Source organism: Hordeum vulgare, chromosome 7H (assembly GCF_904849725.1).
Source record: "Hordeum vulgare subsp. vulgare chromosome 7H, MorexV3_pseudomolecules_assembly, whole genome shotgun sequence".
NCBI lineage: Eukaryota > Viridiplantae > Streptophyta > Magnoliopsida > Poales > Poaceae > Hordeum > Hordeum vulgare.
Window position 1 is genome coordinate 58,981,232 of NC_058524.1, and position 24,530 is coordinate 59,005,761.

Here is a 24,530-nt window from a genome sequence, read left to right on the forward strand (position 1 = left end):
AGACTTAATAGGGACTTTGTGTTACGGAAATGCAATTCGGCTCACATTACGAGATGATGTTTTATTGTCATGGAAAATTTCAAATTGAGACACATTACATGATGTGAGCTATGAAAAGAACAAAATCAGATTTGAATAGTTTTCAAATACTAATGTCACTATCCAGGGTTGAAATTTGTCTTTTTCGTACTTCACATCATGTAATGCGTTTTAACTTGAAATTTTATGTGGCAATATGATATCATCATCTCAACATTCTATTTTTTTCAGATTCTTGTAAAACTTTAAAATATAAGTTTTATGATGTTTTCATTGAATGTTGGTTTTCGTATGATACAAGTGCACCCCGTACTGTTGTTTGCAAAGTATTCCAGCGTAGTGAGCGGCCCAGATCAGCCCGAAGCCAGTCGCAAAGCTCCAGGCGAAACCTAGTCACTCGACTACTCCCAACCGGCCGCCGCCGTCTCCCGTCCACGTTCCGACCGCCGGAGCTCGCCTCCTCCTCCACCCGCTACCTCTCGAGGCCACTCCGGACGGCCATGGCCCAGAGGGCCGCGGGCGGCCTTCTCCGACGGTCCCTCGGGCTCGCGCCGCCGACAACCCCGAGGGCCCTGAGCACCAGCGCCACCACGCCGGCGGAGGGAGAGGCGGCGGCCAAGGCGAGGAGGAGAAAGAAGAAGAACCTGTTCGACGTGGCGCAGTTCCTGCCGGACTGGGGCGTCGGCCACAGGGTCGCCAAGACCACCTGGCGCGACGTCTCCTACCAGATCACCAAGATCAACCTCTATAAGGTCGCCATCGCCACCATCCATAACAATCTCTGCGGAGGAGAAAATTGATCTCTTGTGTTCAATTCCATGACTTCACTGCGGTTTCCTGATCTCTGTATGTACTGATGCAGGATGGCCGCCACGGGAAGGCGTGGGGAATTCGGCACAAGGCCGGTGAGTCCTCCTGAATTACCGTTAATTTTGGTGGATTGGTGGAGCGTAAAATAAATGACAGGGTGTGTGTCGAATGGTAGAACATGAATGCCCCCTGGATGGAGGACTACTTCTGCTTGACATCATCCTATGCAGTTGGGTGCACCAGGCGATGTTTCCGTTTTGGTTGCAGATTGTTGCTCTAGGATTAATTTGGTTGTCCTAGAATCTGTCTCATCTCGATAACATTGGGGTTTAGGGTAAGGTGTAACAGCTCAAATACTTCATGTGGATATGCGGTGTAACCAAAAAATTTCTAGGACATTGCGCTGTCTTTATCCCAGAAAGAAAAGATAAAAGAAGCACATCACACGTAACAGTTATTTACCAGGTTGTGAAGGATGTATCCATTGCATCACTAGGCCACACTAGAATCATTCAGTTGTTTGCTTCCCAATTACCCCAAGTTATTTTTATTTTATTTTATTTTTATGTCTGGACCAAGATAGATCATATTTTCCTTGCAAGGTAGATCATGTTTTCCCTGCCGTTTGCAAAAGTCATGGCATGGTTACTGTTGTTGGTCTTCAACAAAACCGTTAGGACGCTTAATGTAGAAGAAACTTGGCACAACCAAGAATTACTGTGTCAGAAGGCAATACTCTGTTCTCAAATACTCTACCTGAAGTAGAACATGAAATACCTGAAGTAGGTGACGGGCTTCAGGATTATGCTCGCCGATTCCTCATTTTGGTTGATCTAACTTTATGTTTCTCTTGCAGGCGTGCCAGCAGCAGATGCTCCGATAAGAATCAGCGGGGTTAACAAACGTGGTTGGAAGTACATAAAGGCGTCTTTGCAAGATATCCCTGGAGCAGAGCCGCCAGCCGTCTCCGCTGCTTAACCAGTTACTGGCTAGATATTTCGTAGGTGATAAAACTGGTCCCAATAGAAGCGTAGTGCTGAACTATTCACAAGACTGGTTTGATCTGCCAGCTCCACGCGTTTCATAAGTCTCATGTCTCCACAAGGGGTTAAACATGCTTGAACGTGTTTCGGCGTGAGCTTGTCATGGCCTCCACGCTTGTTGTTGAAGCTAAAGATGATGTAGTGTTAATTTTGTTTTGTTTTAGATTTTATTTTTTGCAATGCCTCATTTCCATCAGAAGCAAGTGCTTCACCAACAATGACGAATCTCCATCGACGTCGAGGACATGGCATTCCTGCAATGCCGCAGCTTGGCTCGGAGGCGATCGAGTGTCAAGTATGACAATTAGGTTAGACTCTAGCAAAGCAAGTTATGGTTTCCATTGTCTTTTTTCTTTTATCACTGACAGTTCATGTGAGTTCTGGCAAGGAATTCATCGCTCTGGAAAACGTTGTTATAACTCTGAGAATTCAGTCAAGGCCTGAACCTGTGAACCATCTATAACTCTGAACCTCGCTTGGTATAAACAACGTCGATGACCAGCGAATGGTGAACGCCAGCACAAATCACAATGCGGCATAGATTAACCGATCAAGAGAAGACGCTGGTCCTGTCCGTTTTCCATTGCGAGGGGTTACTTATACATTCTGAAGCCCATTTCCGAGCACGTGAAATCTGCCTGTGTTCGGACACGCTCTGCCTGCCTGCCTACCGCGGCACCGGACTGGGAGCAGGGCAGAGCGGCTACAGCTTCCCTTCTATTCTTTCTTTCACCTCTGCCACTCTGTCTGTTTCTTTTAACGGCCCGTCGATCTGCTCTTTTGCTGCCCATGCAAACACAGGGACATGCCACTGTAGCACGGCGTGTTTGCTGCCAATCTGCTGCGCCGCAGTCCCCCCAGTAAATTCGATCAGAGGGTCTCGAGATAATGTGCGTGTACGTTAACTGGTCCCCGGTCATTTTCACTCCCAGAAATTGGAACGGGAAAGGATTTCGGAAACAAGTTCTTTTTTGAACAAAAAACGTTCTTTTATTATCCGGATCCGGTTCCGGTTCCCTCTCTCCATCGCTAAACCTGGAATCAGGACAGAGTTCAGAACCAAAAAAAAAAAAGTTCATGCATGGAACTAAAATGCCCAGGTTATTCAGAAGATGAAAGTTTGTTTGTTTTCACACATAGACAAAAAAAATCATCAATGGCTCGATTTCCTCACCCTCGTAGTACCTCGTTGATACCGCGAAGGCCTCACATATAACCCAATTTAAGTGATTATGACCCAGTTTTAATTAACTTTGTATAAACATCCACCGTGTCACAGAAGTTCAATAATAACCCTATTACTTGTCGCAGCCTGAGTCCAAGTTGTACTAAAGCTGCGGCAATTAATTTGGATCGGAGAGAGTATTATCCATAGCATGTGATGCCCTTTTTCTTTCCTAGAGCTCAGAATTATGTAACACAACAGACGTATAGTGTGTATATATAGTCAATTATTTCTTAAATTTTGGAAAACATCACTATTATGTACTGTATTTTAAATATTACTCCCTCCATTCCTAAATATAAGTCTTTTTAGATGTTTTACTAAAAGACTATATACGAATGTATATAGACATACTTTACAGTGTAGATTTATTCATTTTGCAACTTCCTCAAGCTGCAGCCGCAACATCTCAAACCTCTAGGTGGGACCAAATCCTACGACTGCCCAAGAACCCAAGACTATTTCCCTGAAAAACTATGACATAAACATGTGCCCGCCATTTCCAGTTTACTCAGCGAGATTGACGAAAGACAATTTGAATCCGGTGTTACTTAGACGGCAAATTTGTGTCACCACTGTAATTTTCAAACCTAAAGATGCTACAAAGACATCCCCATTCTGCACCTGCACCTGCGCCAGGGAGGGCCACTCAAAGGGAAAACTCCCAGTTCCCACGCGAGGGAGGGGGTTGTGGATTGCCTTCCCAGTTCGCACGCGCTCTGCTGCCATTGCCTGCCCCAGCGAGCGAGTCTGCGACGGCTGCACCGGGAAGGAAAGAGCAGAGCAGAGCGCGCAGCTTCTCCTCCTTCCATTTCTTACCACTGTCTGTTAGACTGTTACTGCTGCTGCGCCGCATGCATCTGTCGGTTTCCCTGTCCTAACTAACGCCCCGTTTGCCGCCCAAATGAATGCCCCAGCCGGCCAGCCCCAAGGACACACCGCAACAGCAGCAGCAGCCAATCTGCTGAGCCGCAGCACCCGAGTAAATTCGGCTAGAATCAGACAGTTCCTGCTCGAGATAATGTACTACGCTAGTATATACCTGGTCCCTGCCCATTTTCCCTCCCAGAGTTTGGAGCATGAGCAGAGCCCAGAACCAAATTCAGAAACCAGGCCCCAGCTCCGTTTTTCCCTCGCTGAATTTGGAACCAGAACGCAGCAGAGCTCAGAACAGGTTCGGAAACAAGCTGCCCCTCGCAGAATTTGGAAAAATCAGAGCAGAGCTTCAGAAACCGAAATTCTGGTTTCTGAAACCAGGCCCCAGCTCTTCTGTCTTTCCCTCGCAGAATTTGGAAACATACGTAGGAGCATATATAATATAATAAATAAAACGAAGGACGCATCGACGCTAGCAAGCAATCAATCGGGCAGCAGGACAGCCGAAACAAAAACTCTGAACAATGGTTGTTATTACAGCGCAGACCCCACACACGCACCCATTTCCCGCCATCTCCGAGCGCCTGCGCGCGCGCGGTTGCGCGCCAAACCGAGCCCGATCGGGGGCCGTTATTAACGCCGCCTCACCCGCGCAGCGTGACCAGGAGACCTCCACTCCTCTCCCTCCACAAGCCCGACTGCACACACCCTGACATGGCGGCTGCCCCGCCATTACTCGCTAGCTAGAGCTGCCATGCCACGCACACGTGAGCCGAGAGCTGACACGCGCGTGTGCGCGTGCGTGTGCGTGTGGGTGTGCTTATCGGACCGGCTCGGGGGCGGTGCACCTGAGGCGGCGGGACTCGTCGCGGCGGTGGGACACGAGCTTTGCGGCGTCGCGCCACCACACCACCTCGCGCTCCCGCTCCTGGAGCCGCCGCTGGGCGCCGTCCAGCGCCGCCTCCAGCTCCACGATGCGGTCCTGCTGCCGCCGCTGCAGCAGCTCGTGCAGCCGCCGTTCCAGCGCGCGCGCCGACACGCCGCCGTGCGGGGGGCTCCTGTCGCGGTCCACCACCTCGCCACCGTCGTCGTCGTCGTCGCCCTCCTCCTCCTCGTCGTAGTCCTCCTCGCGCTGATCCTCTTCGTCCTCGCCGTCCTCCTCGTCGGCGTTCACCTGCGTCGCGTGGTCGACGACGCAGCTCCTCGACGTCGTGTCGACGGACACGTGCGCGCTCCTCGCCGTCTTCACCTGCAGCGGCGGCAGCTGGCCAAAAAGAGAAGACGCGTAAGTGCATCATCAGCAAGCAAGCGCGGGAACGGGACGCAATTCGCTGTGCATGCATGCATGCATGGAGTACGTGCTACTCAAGATACCAAGATATGCCGTGCGGTACACTCGATCGTACGTACGCTACGTACCTCGAGCCCTCTGATGGGCGCGTGCATGGCGCGATGCTGCGCCTGCATGCGGCTCAGCTCGAGCTGGAGCTCGGCCTCCATCTTGTTATGGTCCATCGCGACGACGGCGGCGGAAAGCTGGCGGCGATCAGCGGTCCGGGCGCCGGAGCAGTTGCCGGACAGCGCGTCCTCGGCGCGGGCGATGGGGTCCTTGATCACGGTGGACTCCTGGGAGGAGGAGGACGAGGCGGCCGGAGCAGAGCCGCCGTGCTTCTCCTTCCCGATGGTCTCGTGCCTGATCTCCGACACGAGCGCCTCCATCTGCGCGCGGAGCTCCACCATCTTGTTCAGCTCCACCGCGCTCTTGGAGAGCAGCAGCACCAGGCTCGCGCCCAGCCGAAGGCTCATCGACATGACCTCCTCCTCCGGCTTCTTCTTGCCTGCATCGATCATCCACAAGTTCCGATCAACATCATCTAATCTACTAATCGCTACGAACTGTACGTAGACGATCTATATGGCAATTACCTAGGGAGCTCCGGGGCGTGTCGACGGGCAGCTCCGGCGAGCGCTCGACAACCTTGACCCTGGCGGAGCCGACGTCGTCCGCCGACTGCTCGGAGGCAGCGCCGTCGTCCTTCCTCTCCTCCCTGATGCTGTCGCCGACGGACGAGCTGCTACTACCGTACCGCCGCGGAAGCCTGACCCGGCACCCGAACGACCCTCCCCCGTTCCCGCCGTGATGATCGCCGCCGCCGCGCAGCAGGATGCGGGACAGCAGCGACCGCGGCGACTGCTGGCAGTCCGCCCCGCCCCCGGTCCTCGCCAGCAGCGCACGGATGGACGCCGGCGACGAGGAAGACAACGCCGCCGACGCGAGGCGCGGCGGCGGAGGCAGAGGCAGTGGCGGCGCCATCTCCTCCACCGCCGCCACCCCTCGTCCACGACCGCCGTCTCTAACCAAACGGGCCATCGATCGTTAGTTCGTCACCCCAGTGACCAGCTTGCTTGCTTATTCCCGTAGGTGGGTGGGTGCGCGTGGCGGGAGATGGACAATTCGAATTGTTGGCGATCGATCGATGCACGATGCACGACGACGCCCGGTATTTATAGGAGGCTGCTACTAGGAGCAGAGCGAAGCATCATCCATCCGAACACCGAACACCCGGCGGCTGGACACGGCTGCATGCGCGGCAAGCTGAAATCGCAGCACGCATTCAAAAAAGCAGGCGAGTAAATGCGGCAGCATTCCGTTCGGATCGAGCCAATGGATCGGGTTTTGGAAGCTAGCCCGGGCGCCATTAATCATGGCGACGGGGGAGCTAAGCTAATGGCGATCGATGGACCCGGGCCCGTACTGCGGTACGTGGAGGTACCTTAACTGAAAGCGCAGGCCGGCCGGGAATTAAGTGCGGGGGCGGGCAACCCATGCGCCGGAGTGAAGGCGGCGGAGGCGGTACGAGCGGGGCACTGACGCCGGGCGACTGTGGCGGGCTTCCATTTTTACCTTTTGTTTTTGAAATGGAAGCTGTGATTCTGCGAGTTACTGACGCGCCGTGCAGCTCGCGCCAGAGCGCGCGCGCGTGTGCGCCGCGCAGAGCAGGCCGGCGTGACAGCTGCTGCGCCTGCGCCTGTGCTGAATGGGAAGAAGGGAATTTTCGGCGCAGCTCTGCGGGAGGGAATAGTGGGAGTACTACCATGGCAGGGCAGTGCAGTGCAGTGCTGCCATGGCGTGCAGCTCTGCAGGCTCGCAGCTTCTTGGAAATGGAAATGGAAGGTGTCAGGCGGGGATGCATGTATAGGTGGAGCGTTTTTGGGGCCTGGGACTATGTCTCCTCAGCCGTCGGATCGGGGATCGGACGGACCAGATCGGCACCGCTGGGGCTTCCATCAGAGACGACACGCTATCGACTCAACTCTTGTAACGCATGAACGCTCTGTGTACAAAGAAGAACAAAGCATCGTTGCGGAAGACAAATCGGTACGATGAGGTTGATTGGCCATGCGGTAATTTGTGCGCGAATTAGTCAGGAGAAGACGACCGGCCGGCCGTGGTGGAGCGTGCACCTTGGGCCATTTTCGAAAGGCTTATAATTAGTGGTACTCGTGGTGGCAAAAGGAGTACTGGCAAAGACGTAGTAGACTCGCTGGTGATTGGTTAATCTCCATGTGAAAAAATTCAAAAACCGGACGTGAACGGTACTACAGCTCTCGGACGGACGGGAAAAAAGGGGCGGGATCGGTTGACCGCTCCATTTCAAATCTCTCCCCGGTACCGTTCCGTTCCACGGTCCAGTCACAAGCAACGCCGTAGTACGTACCACTACTGCCGCGTACATGCATGCTACGAACGAGCGAGCGAGCGAGCGTCGACGCACGGTAATAAGTGCGCAACTCCTGTTGTTAATTATTAATCGATCACGGTAACACACTAACACGTACGTACAGGATTTAACGATCGACAACACTTGGTGGTGTCCGGTTAATTGATTACTGGGTGTTGATTACAGCTCCTGATCGAGCTGCGCCTCATATCATATCAGACAGCAGATTTCGAACACGAACTTTACTTGCCACAAGGAATCGCCGCTTTTCAAACGTCAAGTAGTTTCGTTATTTTACAGAACGCCCAAATTAGTTTCACAGTTGTTTCGTCTCTTGCCTGATGTGTTCAGACCGGTTTTGACCTCGAGCTGCATGCATTGTTTGCCCATGGTAGGAGCAGCAAGCAAAAGATGGATGGAGCAGGCGACAAGAGTAACATTACAAATTTGGTACTCTTTTTACATGCATCGATCTCTTTCGTGGACAAGTCTATACCACGTACAAACCCCTATCTTGTCTTGCAAGTACCCCCAATTAATTCACACCCCGGTGAACAGTGCCGGTACACGGTACGTACGTACGTGCGCGTGCCCATGGATCTAAGCAACGGCTTAGTCGATCAATAAATCTCTCCCTCTCGACACGTAGGTACGTAGGCTCCATATGCATCCGTAGCACGCCATGCATGGTTCAAATTTCCACTTCACATGCATGCATGCATGGGTACACGTACCGGGCTATACGCTGCGTACCGTCGATTGGTCGGGCTCCCGGACATCTTGACTGCCCACGTACGCATCGAATCATTCATGCATGCCACCGGCTAGGCCTAGGCTAGCTTCGCGTTTTGAAACGAGATCGAGATCGAGATCGATCGGCTGGGAGAGATCTTGAAAGGGGATGACGTATACGTACAGGGCTCCTTGGATCTCTTGTCGTCGATCTCTCTCTACCATAATTTCCTTTGGGTCTACGTACGTACGTACTCCGTCAAGTTGGGTTGGGTTGCATCGCATGCATGTGTGCGTCCGCTCCACACGCATCACGTGCACGCGTGCGCCGTCTCGACACCGAGATTTAATTGTGCAGCCAGCTCGCTCGATCGATCGATCGAGGTGCATGGTTTGAAATCTTCGGTCCGGAGTAGGTGGGATATGGGAGTTCCATTCAATCTTGGTTGGATCGACCGATCGTTGGATCGGGCAATCATGCATATATAGGGATCGATATATATCATGGGGAATTCAGTGCTTGCCACCCACCTACCTTTTTGGTTCTTTTATTTTTTGGTTAGTTGCCACCCACCTACCTGGCCACCCAGCCGTGTCGACATCCATGCATCCATCAATGTCCATGGCCCCCTAGAGATTTCGTAGCCCGTACACATACATACATACAATATTACTTCATCTGTATCTAAATAATTATAGTTGGAAGCTCTTCTCAACTACAATTATAAAAGCATACGATATGATATGCACTGCACGCTCGTGGCAAGCCTTTGCGATCTTGACGGAATTTGGGCGGCCGAGATGGACGGAGAGGTGTCGACGGCGTGGCGCATGACGGCGGATGAGAGATCACAGGGGGCGCGTGACGGCGGGAGCGAGCGATATCCATGCATTTACTGGGCGCCCACGTGACGCACATTCTGATACGGGTATGATGCCCTCCGCCCCACTCATCAGCCGGCACGGCAGCATGTACGCGTACGCGTACCCCTCTGTCTGGGCAGCCTCACGCCGGCTGTCCCGGCCGGCCGGCCGGCCAATAAATCCGGCCGGAGATTGGGCGCCACGATGCGCGATACGAAAACCACCGTCGCCTCGGATCTCCGGGCTCATTCATCACTACGCTCGCAGTTACTGAACTTCGGACGAGCCTTTCTTTCTTTCTTTCTTTCTTCGTGTGCTTGTGTGAAATGCGCTCAGGTTTCACCAACTTGCATGGTTGCAAATTCGAGTTTACAGCCACCATGCCTGCAGTTACAGGCAGGAGCTGTGGAGCGTGCCGATTTCCTCCTGAATTTGCGCCGAAGCGAGCTATATTCCCCCCAAATTTCACGCGAAATTTGCCGCAAGCTTCGGTTTGGACTCGACATTCAGTTTGAACCTCCTCCCTTAAGGAGCTCCCGCGTTCACCACCTTGGGCGCCTACCGTCGACATCACCATGAAGGCTCCAGATAGAGATGGCGCACGACCATGCCACTATCCGTTGCACGCCAGTGCAGTTACTGCGTGGTCCGACGCGTCACTTCTCATCACGGCCCTCCATCTCATCTATGTCGTGAACTGGGCCTGTGCCGTCGTACGCGCTAACAGGCCATTAAAACGGCGGACAGAATCATCTTCCTAGGCCGGCCAAAGCCAACGGCAACCGAGATGAAAATCGCCAGCAGTTTACGGGAGTGCTTACAAGAGTGATTCTGCATTTCTACCATATATATATATACCAGAAATACGACTTGCATTGCTACGTACCAGCAACTGAAACCGCTGCAGAAAGGATGGCTAACCCATATTATTCATGATAATCCATAGCTGTGCTGCTGGAGTAACAAGAACCAAAAAAATGCTGCGACAAAAACGGCGGCATGTCCCACGGCTACTACGCTACAAAGAATCTCTCACAATTAAATGCAGGTCCTGATCGATCAAAGAGTGCGGTTCTACTTGAGACGTCGAGTCGAACAACAAGGCGGAAAAGGGAACAAACAAGGCAAGAAAGGAAGGCGTCCTGGAAAAACGGGCGATACAACATTTTCTTTCTTTTCTTTCTACCGAGTCTTCTTGGGGCGGCGTCTCTTCAGCTCGCCTAGCGACGTGGTCTGGCCGGCTTGCTCCAAGGTCTTTGTTTCTCCTTTCGCGCTGATACGTGGTTTGCCTCAGCCTGGAAGGGGTTCGTGCCGTCGTCGTCCTCGTCTTCCTTCGCTTTTCTGACCTTCTTTGCCTTTCCACGGTCGTACTCCTCATCCCTGGAAAGCAGATAACCGAATGCATAGTAAGTTCAGGCTTCTTGAACTTATGGAGATAAACTTATGGAGAGGCACGAAATAACTCACCACTCATCCAGCACATATCCAATGCTCTTCTTCCCTGAACTTCTGTACTCTATAGTCTCGGTGTTTGGCACGGCAACATCATCCCAGCATGGAACTGCATGCCAAGAAAGAAACATATTTACAGATTTAAAACTGGAAGAAAAGCAGAGTATTTGTAACGCATGGGTGAGCATGCATCTGCAAAGAGAATTACTCACCAGTAACTTCCGCCCTCAAGTCCTCTGTGTGAATAACGACTTGCCTCTTTGCATCTACGTTGTTTCTTGAATGTGCTTGATTTGCAGAAGAGCTTGAGCCCAACTTTGGAAGCCCTGTGCTAGCAGAAGTTCCACTCTTACTGTTCCTGGTGTCCATGTTATGATCACCAGCACCAGCACTACTTGCTCCAACAACCTGCTGGCTATCTTTGAATGCTTTGGTGTCATTTTCAGAACTTACACTAGCATGGGAATGTTTCCGCTTACGAGATGTACATTCTGCAGTTTTGGGCGGCACAGTTGCTGATGTTGATGTCTGCTGCTCACTGCTGTTGTCACCAGAACAATCAACACTGGCCGTGTCCTTGACTATAGCGTGCTTTTTGGTTCTCTTATGCTTCTTCTTTTGTTGCTTTAGTGGCAATTGTCTTGGCCGAAGCCACAACTTAATTACTGGATATCTCACAAGTTTCTTTGACTTCGAGTCCACCCTTTTAGTCATTCTGCCATTACATGAATCGCCTGGAACCACCTTTGTGGAAACTTGCGAGGAGATCTGTTTTCCGACATCAACTTGCTCAAGTCCTGGTAGTAGGGTTTTCTCCTGCATAAATGTACGAGAAGAACATATTACAACTGCCAACTCACATTAAGCAAAATGTTGAAGCTAAGATTTTATTTGTGCGCAGGGAGCAGCATAGTCACAATTTTACTGGTTCATATGGGTAATGAGTAAACACGTCCCTAACAAGGGAAAGAAAAGGGTGGCTGTTGCTCATTAGCATACCTTGCTCATCGTCAAAGCCTTCACCGTGCGGTCATCTTGCTTGAGAGATCCTGTTAAGTCCTTCATTTTCTCACTGGAAACTGGACCTCCACCGCTGGTGCTAGGGATCACACCATTTGAAACAACAGCATCCTACCAAGTCACACGAGATAACATAAGTAATGAAGTGCTGGAAATGGAGACAAAAACTAGCAGTGACCATCAAAAGGGTACCTTAGTTTGGAAAGTTTGTGTGGTAAACCCGGTAATCGTGCCAACCAAGTTCAAGCTTGGCTTGGAACATGTTTGAGCGCAAGAAGTTTGTTTATCTGTCTCTGACAGTCCAGCAGGACCACTGACCATAGATGAGACAATAGAAGTATTGTTTCCCAGCTTGGCAAATGCACCACCAGCCTTTGGTTCCTGCAATGACATCTTAGCCATTGTCTGATTGCTGCTCGCCGGTTGACCTGATGAAGATGTCTCTTTATGATTACTTGAAGCAACTTGCTTTGACTTAGTTGACAATGTAACACCATCATTTTGAGGTCCAAGGGCTTTCTGTGCGGCAGGCAGGACACTGTTTTGAGGGGCTGCAGCAGTTTCAGCTTTGCCATCATTTGTTGAACAATGGTCTACTAAAGTCATATTGCTAACGCTAGAATGGGCGTTGCTTGTACTCTGCAACTTCTTATTTGCATAAGGAGATGTCAGACCACTCGATTTTGCTTCCATTACACCACTTCGGATTGCACCATTGATAGATGAAATCTTCCCAGGAATCACTTTGTTTACAGGCAGATTAGGAGTGATGTTGTCTTTGCACCCCAATGTGTTCCCAATTCTGTCACGTACATAAAATAACATATAGGCTTTCTGTTTCAGTACGTCTGGCTCACGAACTTGGCGTACCTGAAGTTGATGGCCTTAGGAATCAGTACAGCAAAAATAGAAGCTGCAAGAATAACCAAGGACAAAAACTAGAATTCGACAGGCAATATGGCTCAGTATTTGGTTTTGTTTCCTTTCCAGCCATAAACAGAAATCCAAACCATACATCTTATATTCGAAATCTAGCTAAAGGACTCCCACCAAACAAGTCAAGTATATAAGTACAGTAGTAACTTATCAAATGCTATATTCAGCATATACTAAAACAGGATAATACACCACTAATTAGAACAAGCAAAAAGGTTGATGCATTGTGACCACCAAACTCTGAACGCTGTAAAATTAAGGATGCCATAACATTATAACAATAAGATATGATGTATCTACACTCTACCATGTGATACAATGCAAGCTATTGAAACGATAAGATAACAGTGGTAGCAAAGGTCTGCAATAAATCAATGAGGCAGCAAGGCTTTGCTATGAGATTGACTTAAAAGGAAAAAAAAATAGTTCCAGAATAATTTTTTCATCAGCGGTACATGAGCCAGCATGGTAATGTTAGTGTTATAAACCACCCAAAAAAGAGTAAAACTCTGATCTTATACCAGACCTGATTATCATCAAGATTGTGCCACATCCCGCTGGAAGTCCGGACAAAGCAATAATAATGACCAGATTGAGTGCTCCAACCAGCATGAACCAAGACACCATAAAGACTGTATTTGTAATCTGCGCCCTACACATGATCAAATGAAAATACTGAATATAAGCTAACTGGGGGGGGGGGGGGGGGGGATCGAGGTAAATTTGAAAGGTCCAGAACTAATAACTCACTTTAGAATCACTCATAAATGGTTTCAAGTCTAGAACAGGTTGAAAATCCACTTTTTTGTCAATCTTTTCACGGGGACGGAAAGGGCTAAAGCGCTTCAGATGAACTGTCAAAACATTTGGAGCCCTATCAATTGTGAACCTTTTCTTTGCTACAACTTTCTGCCTGCAGCGTTCGCACTGATACTGCTTTTGACCGCCATCAAGTAGTTCATCCTCGGTAAAATTCTGAAGTGCTCTCACCAAAGTTGTGGCCTTGCCAATATCAAGACTGAGATCCAAGAAAGGATCAAATGTGTTGGAACAATGCGAGCACCTTGTGCATTTCACCTGGAACATATATATGCAGCAAAGCAGTGATGACAAGAGAAATGGGTTTTCCTAAGAAATTGCTAGTACAAAAGTAAGAATGCACATGATGTACCTGACTTCTTAGGCGGCCACCAAATATTCTGTGAACTAAGCTCTTCTCATAAGCACTTGCAGACTCACTCGGTACTCCAGAAGGTAAACAGCATTTATGCATTGATTCAAGCAAGTTAACCATTAACTCATGAGCATCTTCCTGCCTCGAATTACGGAAGCTACGAGAAATGCCTATTTGCGGTCAAAGATTTACATTTTGACGCTCAATAAAGAATAGACAGGAGAATTTCAAGTTAAAACTAAAAGAGGAAATCAATTCAGCCAGAGCATATGGAAGGATACAGCGCAAGTTCTTCACAATTTGTGATGGAGTCACTATTTTTCCAGTTGACTGTAGCGCAGTCTTAACATGGTTCTGAAGAGCACACAGTGCACAAAATCCAGCAGTACGGCCTAAAAATGGTAAAAAAAAGGAATTAGTAACGGCTGTATGAGACATGCCTCGCAGGGGCGAAAAAGCTGAAAGCAGGGAGGATGTATAACATACATATAGTAATTAACAAACTACCTTTGTAGGTAGGGTATGAAATTACTGTTAGCTACAACAGAAGAATAGAACAAATGCAGAATAGCTAGTGGTAGGGGTTTAGTTGATTCACAGATCAGCAAATGTTGTATTACGTGTGGAAGTTTGAAGTTCCAACTATAGAGTAAACGGCACAGTTTTATGAATTCTGTGTGCTATCTAATGGCGTAATAATATGGACTGGCTTTCATTTTCAGTTATTAACGTAAAGCAGCCATGGTGACAAAAATGCCATTTGGGGTGGATTTTGGAGTGCCGAGCTGGCAGTATCAGCTTCTTTCAGTATATGGATAAAACCATAGAAGTGTGTGCCGTTATTACCCCACAGTCCCAGTGGCTAACTACACCTTCCTTATTATAGAAAAAATATGTCTACAGTTACCTAGAAGCCACTCGTTAGCAGGCATATTATATAAATGAATGCATCCGTGTCAATAATTAACAGTTGCCCAAATTCGTCCCCAGGTAAAAATTGCACCAAACTAATCCTGATAGTAGCAGCTGCTGCACATGGACATTCATTCCCTAGTTAACTTGACCGGGAACACGGTCCACTTTATTCCCTTGCCACTCAATAAGATTTTGATCAGACACGCAACATTTTAGAATTTCCATGGGCCATTTGAGCAACCCTCAGGTTCTGTGACCTAGATTTGACACCTCACAAGACGTTGCATATGTAGTGCAATTTACTCCCTCGTTGAAAATATAAGGCAAGTTTTGGTATAGCACAGGGATTAAGGAAATCATGGACCAGAAGGATACGAGAGTGAAATGACCATGATATCCATGGTGTTAGTGTATTCAAAATAAGGTAGTCATAGATAAGAGTGATAGATTAATCTGGTTGTTTTTATAATAAAGGTTTAAAAGACAGCAAAAGTAGATGAGCACAAATGAAAGGAATGTCATCAAATGTAATTGTAGGTTTACATCTTTCAAACAGACAATGCTAATTGTAGCTTCACATCTTTCAAATAGAGGGAGCACTCTACTATTCATGATACTTGTGCAAACCACATCTCCAACATCGAAATGGAAGCACCGTACTTGATAAAGTACTGAGTTTACATAAAGATAATAGGTGATAATTTAACACAGAAGGCAAGAAGCCAAGAATAATTCTGAATCACGGTTATTTGATGCAGTGATAAGATTGTATTAACAACTGACTTGATACCTGTTCCATCAGGTGTGACTCAAAGCATCGGTAGGGATAACCAATCCATATATGTCAGCCAACCGTTCTCATCCACATAATCCTCTGACAAAATAGAATGACAAACTTTTACACGACTTCTCCAGTGGATGATAAACGGTTGACTGATCAAACTTTGAGATGCGATTGCACATGTTTCTCAACTCGAACATGATTCAAGCTTGAGCAATTGGTGAAGACTTGCCAACAGTGTGTATGGAATACGCTTGAGGCTTGAGAATGCAAGTATGGTTGTTTTTGGGAGTGATACTCATATTCAAGGAGCAGCATGGGCATTGTTACAGCGTAGAACCCGGCTGTATACCTTTTACAAGGATTATACTACTTTAGAATGTGCAATAATATGCAGATCAATTTACTGCTAGCTTGGAAAACCACAAGCCTGATGCAACATCGTCAATTCATCGTATCGTGTCGCTAAGCCAGTGGGCAGTTGCAAGTTCCAACAGCACTTACATGAAGACTTGTGCCTTCCACTCTGCAGGTAGGCTGCGAACGGCTCGGTGTACGTCAAGCATTGCAGAACCGAGTTGAGGTAGCAAGTGTTCCCAAGATTTTGCAGACCAGCACCCTGCAAAATGCAATCCCATTTCAGCGCTCAAAGGGACAGCACGGGCTGAATATCATTACCGACCATGCTAAAACCCCAAGAAATGGAAATTCTGTAAAGCAGGTTCTGCGCATCTTTTACTAACTACTCGTACGAGCGTAAGATCGTCACACTGTAATGCTACAAGCCCGAACTGAAAACTCCGGCATCCGAACACCGGGCATAGCAGCTCCATCGCCCAAAATCACAGCTTTAAGAGCACAAACCCCCAAATTAGAGCTGCAAAATTGCGTTACTCACGATTCTCCCGAGGTAGATCCTGGCGACGGTGAGCTCCGGATCCAAGCCCAGAGCCTCGGCCTTCTCCGACCTCCGCGCCTCCGCCTCGCCCCTGGCCGCACCCCCCGCCGCCGCCGCCGCCCCGTCGGCGGCATCCGGGTTGAGGGTCTCCATCTGGAACCCGCCTCCCCCGACGGCCACCGCGGCGTGCGGCCTCCTGGCGGGGTGGAACTCTATCCTCCTGTGCAGGACGCCCTCCGGCACCGGCGCCGCCGCCGCGGACACCTCCGCCATCCCCACTAGGGTTTCGACGTCGCGCCGGAGCGGCGCTGTGGGATCCGGAGGGAGGAGGATCGAGGCTTACTCCGATTTTCTCGAGGGATTTCTTCCGGATTGGAATCCCGGGGCTTCGATCGATAGGTTGGGCGGAAATCGGTGTGGTGCTCTGCGTTCTTCTTCTCTCTCTTTTTTTTTTGGTTTTTTTTTCTTGTCCAGCCGCCGTTCTTGCCGCGGGGACGGGAGAGAGGGGGCGAGGGAGGGTGCGAGATGGGGCTATAAACCCTATACCCCTGGCAAATGGACGGCTGGGATTGGCGGGATGGGTGGCGAGCGGGTGGTCTGGAGTGTTGGATCCTGGCCGCGTGCTTGTTCGGCCGGTGGGGCCAGGGGAAGGACTGCTGATCCTCTAACGGTGGCTGCTTGGGCTTTTGGAAGCTTCTCACACAACCATGTGAGCTTTGAGCCTTTTCGTGGTGGAACAACTCGTTCATTCTTTGGCCCAATTATTAGGCCAACTCCACCGCCACGCTCTATTCTCTCCATCCGCATCGGTTTAAAGCAAAACGGACATACCAGACGAGTCAGTGCGTGGGCGGAAACGGACGTTTGTCCGTTTTCGACCCATTTGCGGCCTAAACTTGGTCCATTTTTTAGATGAAACGGGCAGTGTGCGGACGTTGCGGACGGTCGGGGCGCGCGCTTGTCCTTCCCTAGCCCGTCCGTCGGTGGCACAAAGCAGCATGGCCTTTCCGCCCCCACGCCCCAATTCCATTTCATTTTCCCCCAAAACACTCCCACGCCCCGCCCTCCCCTCCGCCCGCCACCCTCCCGCCATGGTCGATCCCCGCCGAATTTCGAGGACCCGGACGTCGTCCCGGCCACCAAGGCGAAGAAGAAGAAGGCGCCTAAGGGTACGAAGAAGCTGCGGTCGGAACTCACGTTGGAGGAGATCGCAAAGCTGGACACGAAATCGGCCAAGAGGCGGAACCGACGGCGGTGGCGAAGAGGGAGGGCGAAATGTGGACCTGAGCAAGATGGGCGAGAAGACAAGGAGCTGGTTCGAGGCCCGGCAAAAAGAGATGTTCTACGTCGATGGCCTGAACTAGGGCGTTAGATCGGCCGTGGTCGTTCTTTATTTGGAGGCTGGCATGGTGAGCCGGTCGCTGGGTGTGTTGCCGGCGAAAAACCTATTCTTTTTTGGGGGTCGGCTATGTTATCGGCGAGGACGTGTAGACTGTTGTGTTGCCGGCGTGATCTAGAGCCGCTTCCATGAACTATGGGTCGTGGCTATTCGAATGCTTGTGTTTGAAAATGAGGCAGACATGATGCGTCCAAGGATGCGTCCGCGCGTTGGGCGCACGACCACCGCATCCAAGAAATGGCCCGCACACGACCCCATCGTCCACCCCAAACGGACAAAATCCAGGTAAAACAGACATCCGAATGGGGCCGCGCGCTGGAGTTGGCATTAAAGCTTGATTTTCATGAGAATTTCTAAATGATTTAAATCTTTAGAATGTGTGAGCTCTTTTATTTGTATGATTTATTAGTTTTATGTGGGAGATTTGATTCATAAGATTAAATTGTACATTAGTTAAAGAGTTCTTTGGCACTCTATTTCAATAGAACTTTTTCATTGGTCGGTGCCTTTTGATTTGTAAGTTCTGGGCACATGAATATGTCGTTGATTCGATCTGTGGTGCCAGAAGACGTGGAGGGGCTTCGCTGGAGGCAAGGGTTGGAGAGGGTTGTGCAAAGGGAAGCGGATCGAGGTTACCAAAGTTATGTGTAAAGAGAAGCGGAGAATCTGGCACGCCAGATCTACTTGGAGGCAACCAAAGCGGAGCGTGTCACGATGATGTGGTGCCGCCGGAGCCAACGAAAATGGTGGATGGGCGAGTTGGGGGTGTGATCAGAAGATCCGAGGTTCGAGGAAAGGTGGGAGTGCATTCTCGGGATCCTACCCACCAACACACGAGCGGGCGACTAAGAAATTGTTTGAAATATACCCTAGAGGTAATAATATTGTATTATTATATTTTTCACATTTATAGTTTAGAGTTTATATTATATGATATAACTGCTATAATTCTGGAATATGCGATTTGGTGGAAACTCATATGCACAAGTGGAATGATAAACGGTAAACCAGATTCCTAGTCTCGCCTCTAAGGCTAGCTCTACTGTTGTTAGTGATCATGTTTTCCGGATCTTAAGATATCATTAGGTGTAATGATAGTCCTAAAACAACTTTGAGAATATGACGTTGAAAAAATGATCATATCGAATTGACCCCAATGTGCTTGTTATACTTTGAGATAGTATCGTCACAAGTCAATTGTTATAACATGGAGAGTTAACATAGTTTATAGTTCCTTAGACCATGAGAGTATCGTAGTTAAGTATTACCGTATGATGAGCTTGGGGATTGCTCAAATGTCATTTGTAACACGGTGACCATAACGACAACTTACAGGTTCATCGAAAAGTTTGATAAGGGACTAGATAGCTCAAGAGTGGGACTTGCTCCTCCAACGATGGAGAGATATTCTTAGGGCCCTCCCGGTGTGACGGCATCCATCATCATCTGGCCAGACATGGGTGACTAGGTTACAAGGATGCTAGAACATGTCAATGAGAAAGAAGAACAGAACCGGTAAGAAGAGACTAGTATTGTGAGCATGAGAATAACTTAAGAGGATATCAATATATGTCACATCGGGTTGTACACCCATGTCATCCTTTCTTGCATTGAAATGCCTCGTTGTGCTTCCATTACAGAACACAGTGATTGATCGACATGCTCCCTGAGGGGTTTCTATGTATGTCTCGGTACTACTAAGTCGCCATGGTTTACAACTAATCATGTCAAGTCGGATTCGTTGTCATACAGTTGATAGCGACATATTCATATAAGTGAGCCAAAAGACCCCAACGGTACCTGACAAGGTAAGGTGGCAGTCGCATGTACCGTGTGTAAGGACTCGCGTGTTTATATGCTATGTTACCTTATGAAGTATATAAGTTACAGCCAAAAGCTGTAAACAACCCGGACAAAGGTAAGTTAGAATTCGATGTGTACCGTGCGTGAGGACTCGAGTACTTATATGGTTTGTTCAGCTTGATCTACTAGTAGAACGCACGTGCGTTGCTATGGGATACAATGCATATAAACAAATCAAACAAATGATTAATGTCGATTTCAAGGTCGAATCTCATTTCTTCCTCATACATTTGGACATGTTCAAACATCAAACCGGCACCTAACAGGCACCCCAAAATTCAACCTTCTAAATAGTCTCGGCTCCCCCAAATCCAGACCATACGTGAGGAATAATTGTGGTTGTTTGGACTATCCACATGTTATCTCCAATACGCGGGCCCAACACAAAAACCCATCCCATGATGCACTATTCCATTTTTCTGCTTGACCCTCCCCGTCCCGCTTGGTTTCCAACACAAAAACTACATATCATATGCCGAACATCCAGATCTCTGTTAAATATGATTGATAATGAACTACCAAAACATGTGTCCCCATTGCAGTGCACAAGCAGCCAAATATCTCTTAAAAATTGCTATCAACATTTTTTACCATTAAATACAGATCTATGAAGAACATTGAAAATTACTCTTCCAACCTGACTAACCATTTCCATAGCAACTAGGGGCCTCATAGGTGCCTAGAGCTTCAGCACAAAGTCCAATGGAACTGTGGTTGTTGGATATGTCATCAAGGAGAATACGAATCATAAACCTTGTCAATGATGGACCATAACAGAAGAAAGTATTCCAACCACTAGCCTGTTAAATGGACAACAAGTTCATCTTTCATTTTGATAGAAAATAAAAGGAAACAATCATTATGTTGCCCTCAATTTTCTAGAAACGAGAATTGTGTTTCATGTTTACGAAAATGCATGGCTTTAACTTAATTCTTATGAATGTATTATTTCTAGATTCAAAACCTTGTAGTTTCTATTATTTGAGAAAGGCCGACATTGCAGTTTTGGAGTATATACACTCCCTGTTGTTCAATTGTATTCCAATGTACATAGAAATATATATCACTCAAGTATGATTGAATAACTAGCAAACGTACACTACAACACTTATGTAATTAATTTAGCTACCAATATAGTGATGTACCTTTGTTGTTATGACACTGATTTTCACCCGAGAAGGTGTAACCCACAGGATTGGGATGCTGCTTTCATACGGTATCAACAAAGCCTATCATATCAATGTTTATCTCGAATGAATACCTCGCTTCAATAGTGAGACCATCATCATCTATTTTGGCATGAAAAATAGTGTTGGATAAGGAACTACCCACACCAATGGACTACTGAAATAAGAAGGGAACTTGTGCATCGATAAGAAAATTTAGGAACAACATAAATGTTATGTCCTTAGGAGATGCAAATGTAGTACAAAAGACAACTCTAAACATTTGTTGTTGATTGTTATTAACAATATTGGTAATCCAATTCAATTTTCTTTGTAGTCACATTCAGTTTTAACTGAACCATCCATATTTACTAAGAAATATTATTCTCTAGCTCTCACTATGTACATTGGTCATGAATTTAATTTAGAGCATTCATGTTCTCATCTGATCCTAAAGCATGGCAAGTTGGAAGCTATCGATGCTGCTCTGAAATGTTATGTTCACAGAATTCATAAGTTGGGTGTTGCACCAATGTATGGACTTTTTTTGTTAGCTTCATATTTGCATCTCCCTCCGATAACAAAAATTGGATTGGAGGGATTATGGAATAAAGAATCAGACATGTTGAAACAAGTTACGTTCTGTATCGCAGAAAAAATAAAGGTAAGAATGTGGAATATTTCATAGGAGGAGATTTTGTAACATTCAATAATGAACTGTATACATAAGGATATAACATTTTGGCTGAGAAGTTTCGCGGATGAAGGACCGCTTACTCGCGGATTGTGAATATCAATACTCTAAGAAGTACATTTGAGATCACCATCATTGATTACTGCCTTTCCACTAAAAATGATCATTGGCTTGAAACTTTGTGGTTTCTACAAAACAGAAGGTTAAATTGAGTTTACTTTACAAAAGTACCTTTGAAAGATAATAATACGGAGATGTGGTCACTAGTTGTAGCAAAATGCAGATAAGAACTAAACATTAATTGGAACTATAAGGAAATGCAATATGTTGTTTTGAAGCAAAAAAAGTTATTCTGCAGAAAATGATTGAGGGATGTCAAATAGAAATGATGGTAGAAATCTTGCTAAGAAAACACACTTGTACAAAGTCGCTGAAACATGGACCCCAATTGTTAACCATGTAAGCCTGAAGAACAAGTGAAAGAAAAACCTGTATAAAATAAAATTAGAACCTTCTCATCAAGTAAAACATTGGGAAGTATGATTGTCAAGCCTTGCGGCACTGCATGACCAGTAGCTATAGGCATACCCTGCTATCAAGTTCTTGAAATCGTTAACATCACCCTCGTGAAAACTGAAGGAAAACAGATTCATGCCAATGCCTATGGAAAGAGCAAGCAAGGGATGAAGTCAACAATTAAAGTGAAGATAAAATCATGTAACAAAAGTATAGCTCGTACCACATAACTTGTCAGGGTATATGTTGATGACGGAACCTAGTCCTCACGTCGCCCACATCGAGAGCGTCGTCGACCACCATGTTTGCTCAGGTGGTGTACTCATACGTCCATTTTGCATCATGTTTTTTACTGTTATTTATAAAAAAATTTGCATAATGATGCTTTATGGAGTAATTCTAATGCCTTTTCTCTCATAATATGCAAGGTTTACACAAAGGGGGAGATTGTCGACCCATGGAATTCTGGATCTGGAAAAAGCTACGTCAAGCCACCTATTCTGCACATCTCCAAATAAGTTGAAACTTCACAGAGATTTTTTATGGATTATTTAAGAAATAATGGAGAAAATAAGTACCAGAGGGGGCCCACCAGGTGGGCATAACCCACCTGGATGCGCTAGGGCCCTCAAGCGCGCCCTCGTGGGTTGTGCTCAACCGAGCCCACCTCCGGTGCCCATCTTCTGGTATATAGGTCATTTTGACTTAGAAATAATAAGGAGAGTACTTTTGGGATGGAACACCGCCATCTCGAGGCGGAACTTGGGTAGGAGCACTTTTACCCTCCGGCGGAGCGATTCTGCGGGGGGAAGTTCCCTCCCTGAGGGGGAAATCGAAGCCATCGTCATCACCAACAACCCTCTCATCTTTGGGAGGCCAATCTTCATCAACATCTTCAACAACACCATCTCTTATCAAACCTTACTTCATCTCTTGTGTTCAATCTTTGTATCGGGACCTTAGATTGGTATTTTTGGAGGACTAGTAGTGTTGATTACTATATGGTTTATTAGGTGGAAGACTATATGTTCAGATCCATCATGCTATTTAATACCCCTCTGATCTTGAGCATGTTTATCACTTGTGAGTAGTTACTATTGTTCTTGATGCCACGGGAGAAATCTTGTTGCAAATAATCATGTAAACTTAATATGTGTTTGATATTTTGATGATATGTATGTTGTGATTCCCTTAGTGGTGTCATGTGAACGTCGACTACATGACACTTCACCATATTTGGGCGTAAGGGAATGCATTGTGGAGTAGTTATTAGATGATGGGTTGCTAGAGTGACAGAAGCTTAAACCCTAGTTTATGCGCTACTTCGTAAGAGACCGATTTGGACCCAATTTTTTAATGCTATGGTTAGAATTTATCTTAATACTTTTCTCATAGTTGCAGATGCTTGCGAGGGGTTTAATTATAAGTAGGAGGTTTATTCAAGTAAGAACAGCACCTAAGCGACGGTCCACCCACATATCAAATTATCAAAGTAGCGAACATAAATCAAACCAACATGGTGAAAGTTACTAGATGAAATTCCCGTGTGCCCTAAAGAACGCTTTGCCTATTATAAGAAACCATTTTGGCCTGTCCTTTGCCACAAAAGGATTGGGCTACCTTGCTGCACTTATTGTTACTATTGCTACTCGTTACTTGGTACAATTATCTTGCTATCAAACAACTTGTTACCACTATTTCAGTGCTTGCAGAAATTACCTTGCTGAAAATCACTTGTCATTTCCTTCTGCTCCTCGTTGGGTTCAACACTCTTACTTATCAAAAGGACTATGATTGATCCCCTATACTTGTGGGTCATCATGTACATAATTTTGCACATGTCTGTGGTGTGACGGGGGATGAGGAGCCATTTAGTCTCCTCGACTACCAAGTTCGGTAGCATTAAAGTCGACCACGATCCCGTCCAGCTCCCCACTACTCGCAAACATATGGGTATAACAAAATGGATTTTGTTATTTTGATATCTTAGTCACATTGATTTTGCTATGTTGTTGAAACTCGATGTCTTCTTTTTAAAAACTGAAAACATTGATATGTTATGTGTTTTGTTGAATCATACGCATGGTGGAGGAAGTTTCGAGCCTGTATTTTTTTAGGGTTATACTCAAGAAACTATTGGTTTCAAAATGAGTATGATTAGTACCAACTAAAAATAAACTATATGGAGACACTATTTGAAAATAAAACCCAGCGACAAAATATATTCTCCTAGCATTCTTCTTAATCTCGTGCAGATACTTTGTCACTGACACTTCTTCACTAGTGTGCACCGTGTAGAGAACCGGTGATCTTCGAGCCTTTGCCATCGCAAGATCTTGCACAAAGCATCCATAAGGTTTCTAGGTGGCACAACTATGCGGATACATGTTGTACTACCTACATAC

The 24,530-nt window shown here is 47.1% G+C and overlaps 3 protein-coding genes across 3 annotated transcripts; 1 reads left to right on the forward strand and 2 right to left on the reverse strand.

The window, feature by feature from the left end:
* Nucleotides 1-382: 382 nt before the first annotated feature.
* Nucleotides 383-2,040, forward strand: LOC123407652. Its single transcript, XM_045100834.1, has 3 exons — nt 383-791; nt 902-944; nt 1,706-2,040. Exons 1-3 carry the CDS (start codon nt 540-542, stop codon nt 1,825-1,827), a joined length of 417 nt encoding a protein of 138 aa, XP_044956769.1. The 5' UTR covers nt 383-539; the 3' UTR covers nt 1,828-2,040.
* A 2,470-nt stretch (nt 2,041-4,510) lies between these two features.
* On the reverse strand, nt 4,511-6,364 carry LOC123408274. The gene is made up of 3 exons (XM_045101419.1): nt 5,920-6,364; nt 5,413-5,831; nt 4,511-5,257 (listed from the first exon to the last, which is right to left on the reverse strand). Exons 1-3 carry the CDS (start codon nt 6,362-6,364, stop codon nt 4,814-4,816), a joined length of 1,308 nt encoding a protein of 435 aa, XP_044957354.1. The 3' UTR covers nt 4,511-4,813.
* A 3,849-nt stretch (nt 6,365-10,213) lies between these two features.
* Nucleotides 10,214-16,986, reverse strand: LOC123410793 (ubiquitin carboxyl-terminal hydrolase 23). The gene is made up of 11 exons (XM_045103732.1): nt 16,488-16,986; nt 16,094-16,208; nt 14,175-14,285; nt 13,891-14,063; nt 13,470-13,796; nt 13,246-13,371; nt 11,976-12,653; nt 11,763-11,894; nt 10,976-11,579; nt 10,779-10,872; nt 10,214-10,691 (listed from the first exon to the last, which is right to left on the reverse strand). The coding sequence occupies exons 1-11, from the start codon at nt 16,758-16,760 to the stop codon at nt 10,532-10,534; spliced, it is 2,793 nt and encodes a 930-aa protein (XP_044959667.1). The 5' UTR covers nt 16,761-16,986; the 3' UTR covers nt 10,214-10,531.
* Nucleotides 16,987-24,530: the final 7,544 nt, after the last annotated feature.

Excerpts from the sequence above, each read along its gene's own strand:
- LOC123408274 (XM_045101419.1), bottom strand. The coding sequence starts at position 6,364 with ATGGCCCGTTTGGTTAGAGACGGCGGTCGTGGACGAGGGGTGGCGGCG. Across the intron at positions 5,832-5,919 it reads CACGCCCCGGAGCTCCCTAG|GCAAGAAGAAGCCGGAGGAG; the intron begins GTAATTGCCATA and ends TGATCGATGCAG. Across the intron at positions 5,258-5,412 it reads CGCCCATCAGAGGGCTCGAG|CTGCCGCCGCTGCAGGTGAA; the intron begins GTACGTAGCGTA and ends CTTTTTGGCCAG.
- LOC123407652 (XM_045100834.1), top strand. The coding sequence starts at position 540 with ATGGCCCAGAGGGCCGCGGGCGGCCTTCTCCGACGGTCCCTCGGGCTC. Across the intron at positions 792-901 it reads CCAAGATCAACCTCTATAAG|GATGGCCGCCACGGGAAGGC; the intron begins GTCGCCATCGCC and ends GTACTGATGCAG. Across the intron at positions 945-1,705 it reads GGGAATTCGGCACAAGGCCG|GCGTGCCAGCAGCAGATGCT; the intron begins GTGAGTCCTCCT and ends TTTCTCTTGCAG.
- LOC123410793 (XM_045103732.1), bottom strand. The coding sequence starts at position 16,760 with ATGGCGGAGGTGTCCGCGGCGGCGGCGCCGGTGCCGGAGGGCGTCCTG. Across the intron at positions 13,797-13,890 it reads GTGGCCGCCTAAGAAGTCAG|GTGAAATGCACAAGGTGCTC; the intron begins GTACATCATGTG and ends TATATGTTCCAG. Across the intron at positions 13,372-13,469 it reads CATTTATGAGTGATTCTAAA|GGCGCAGATTACAAATACAG; the intron begins GTGAGTTATTAG and ends GATCATGTGTAG.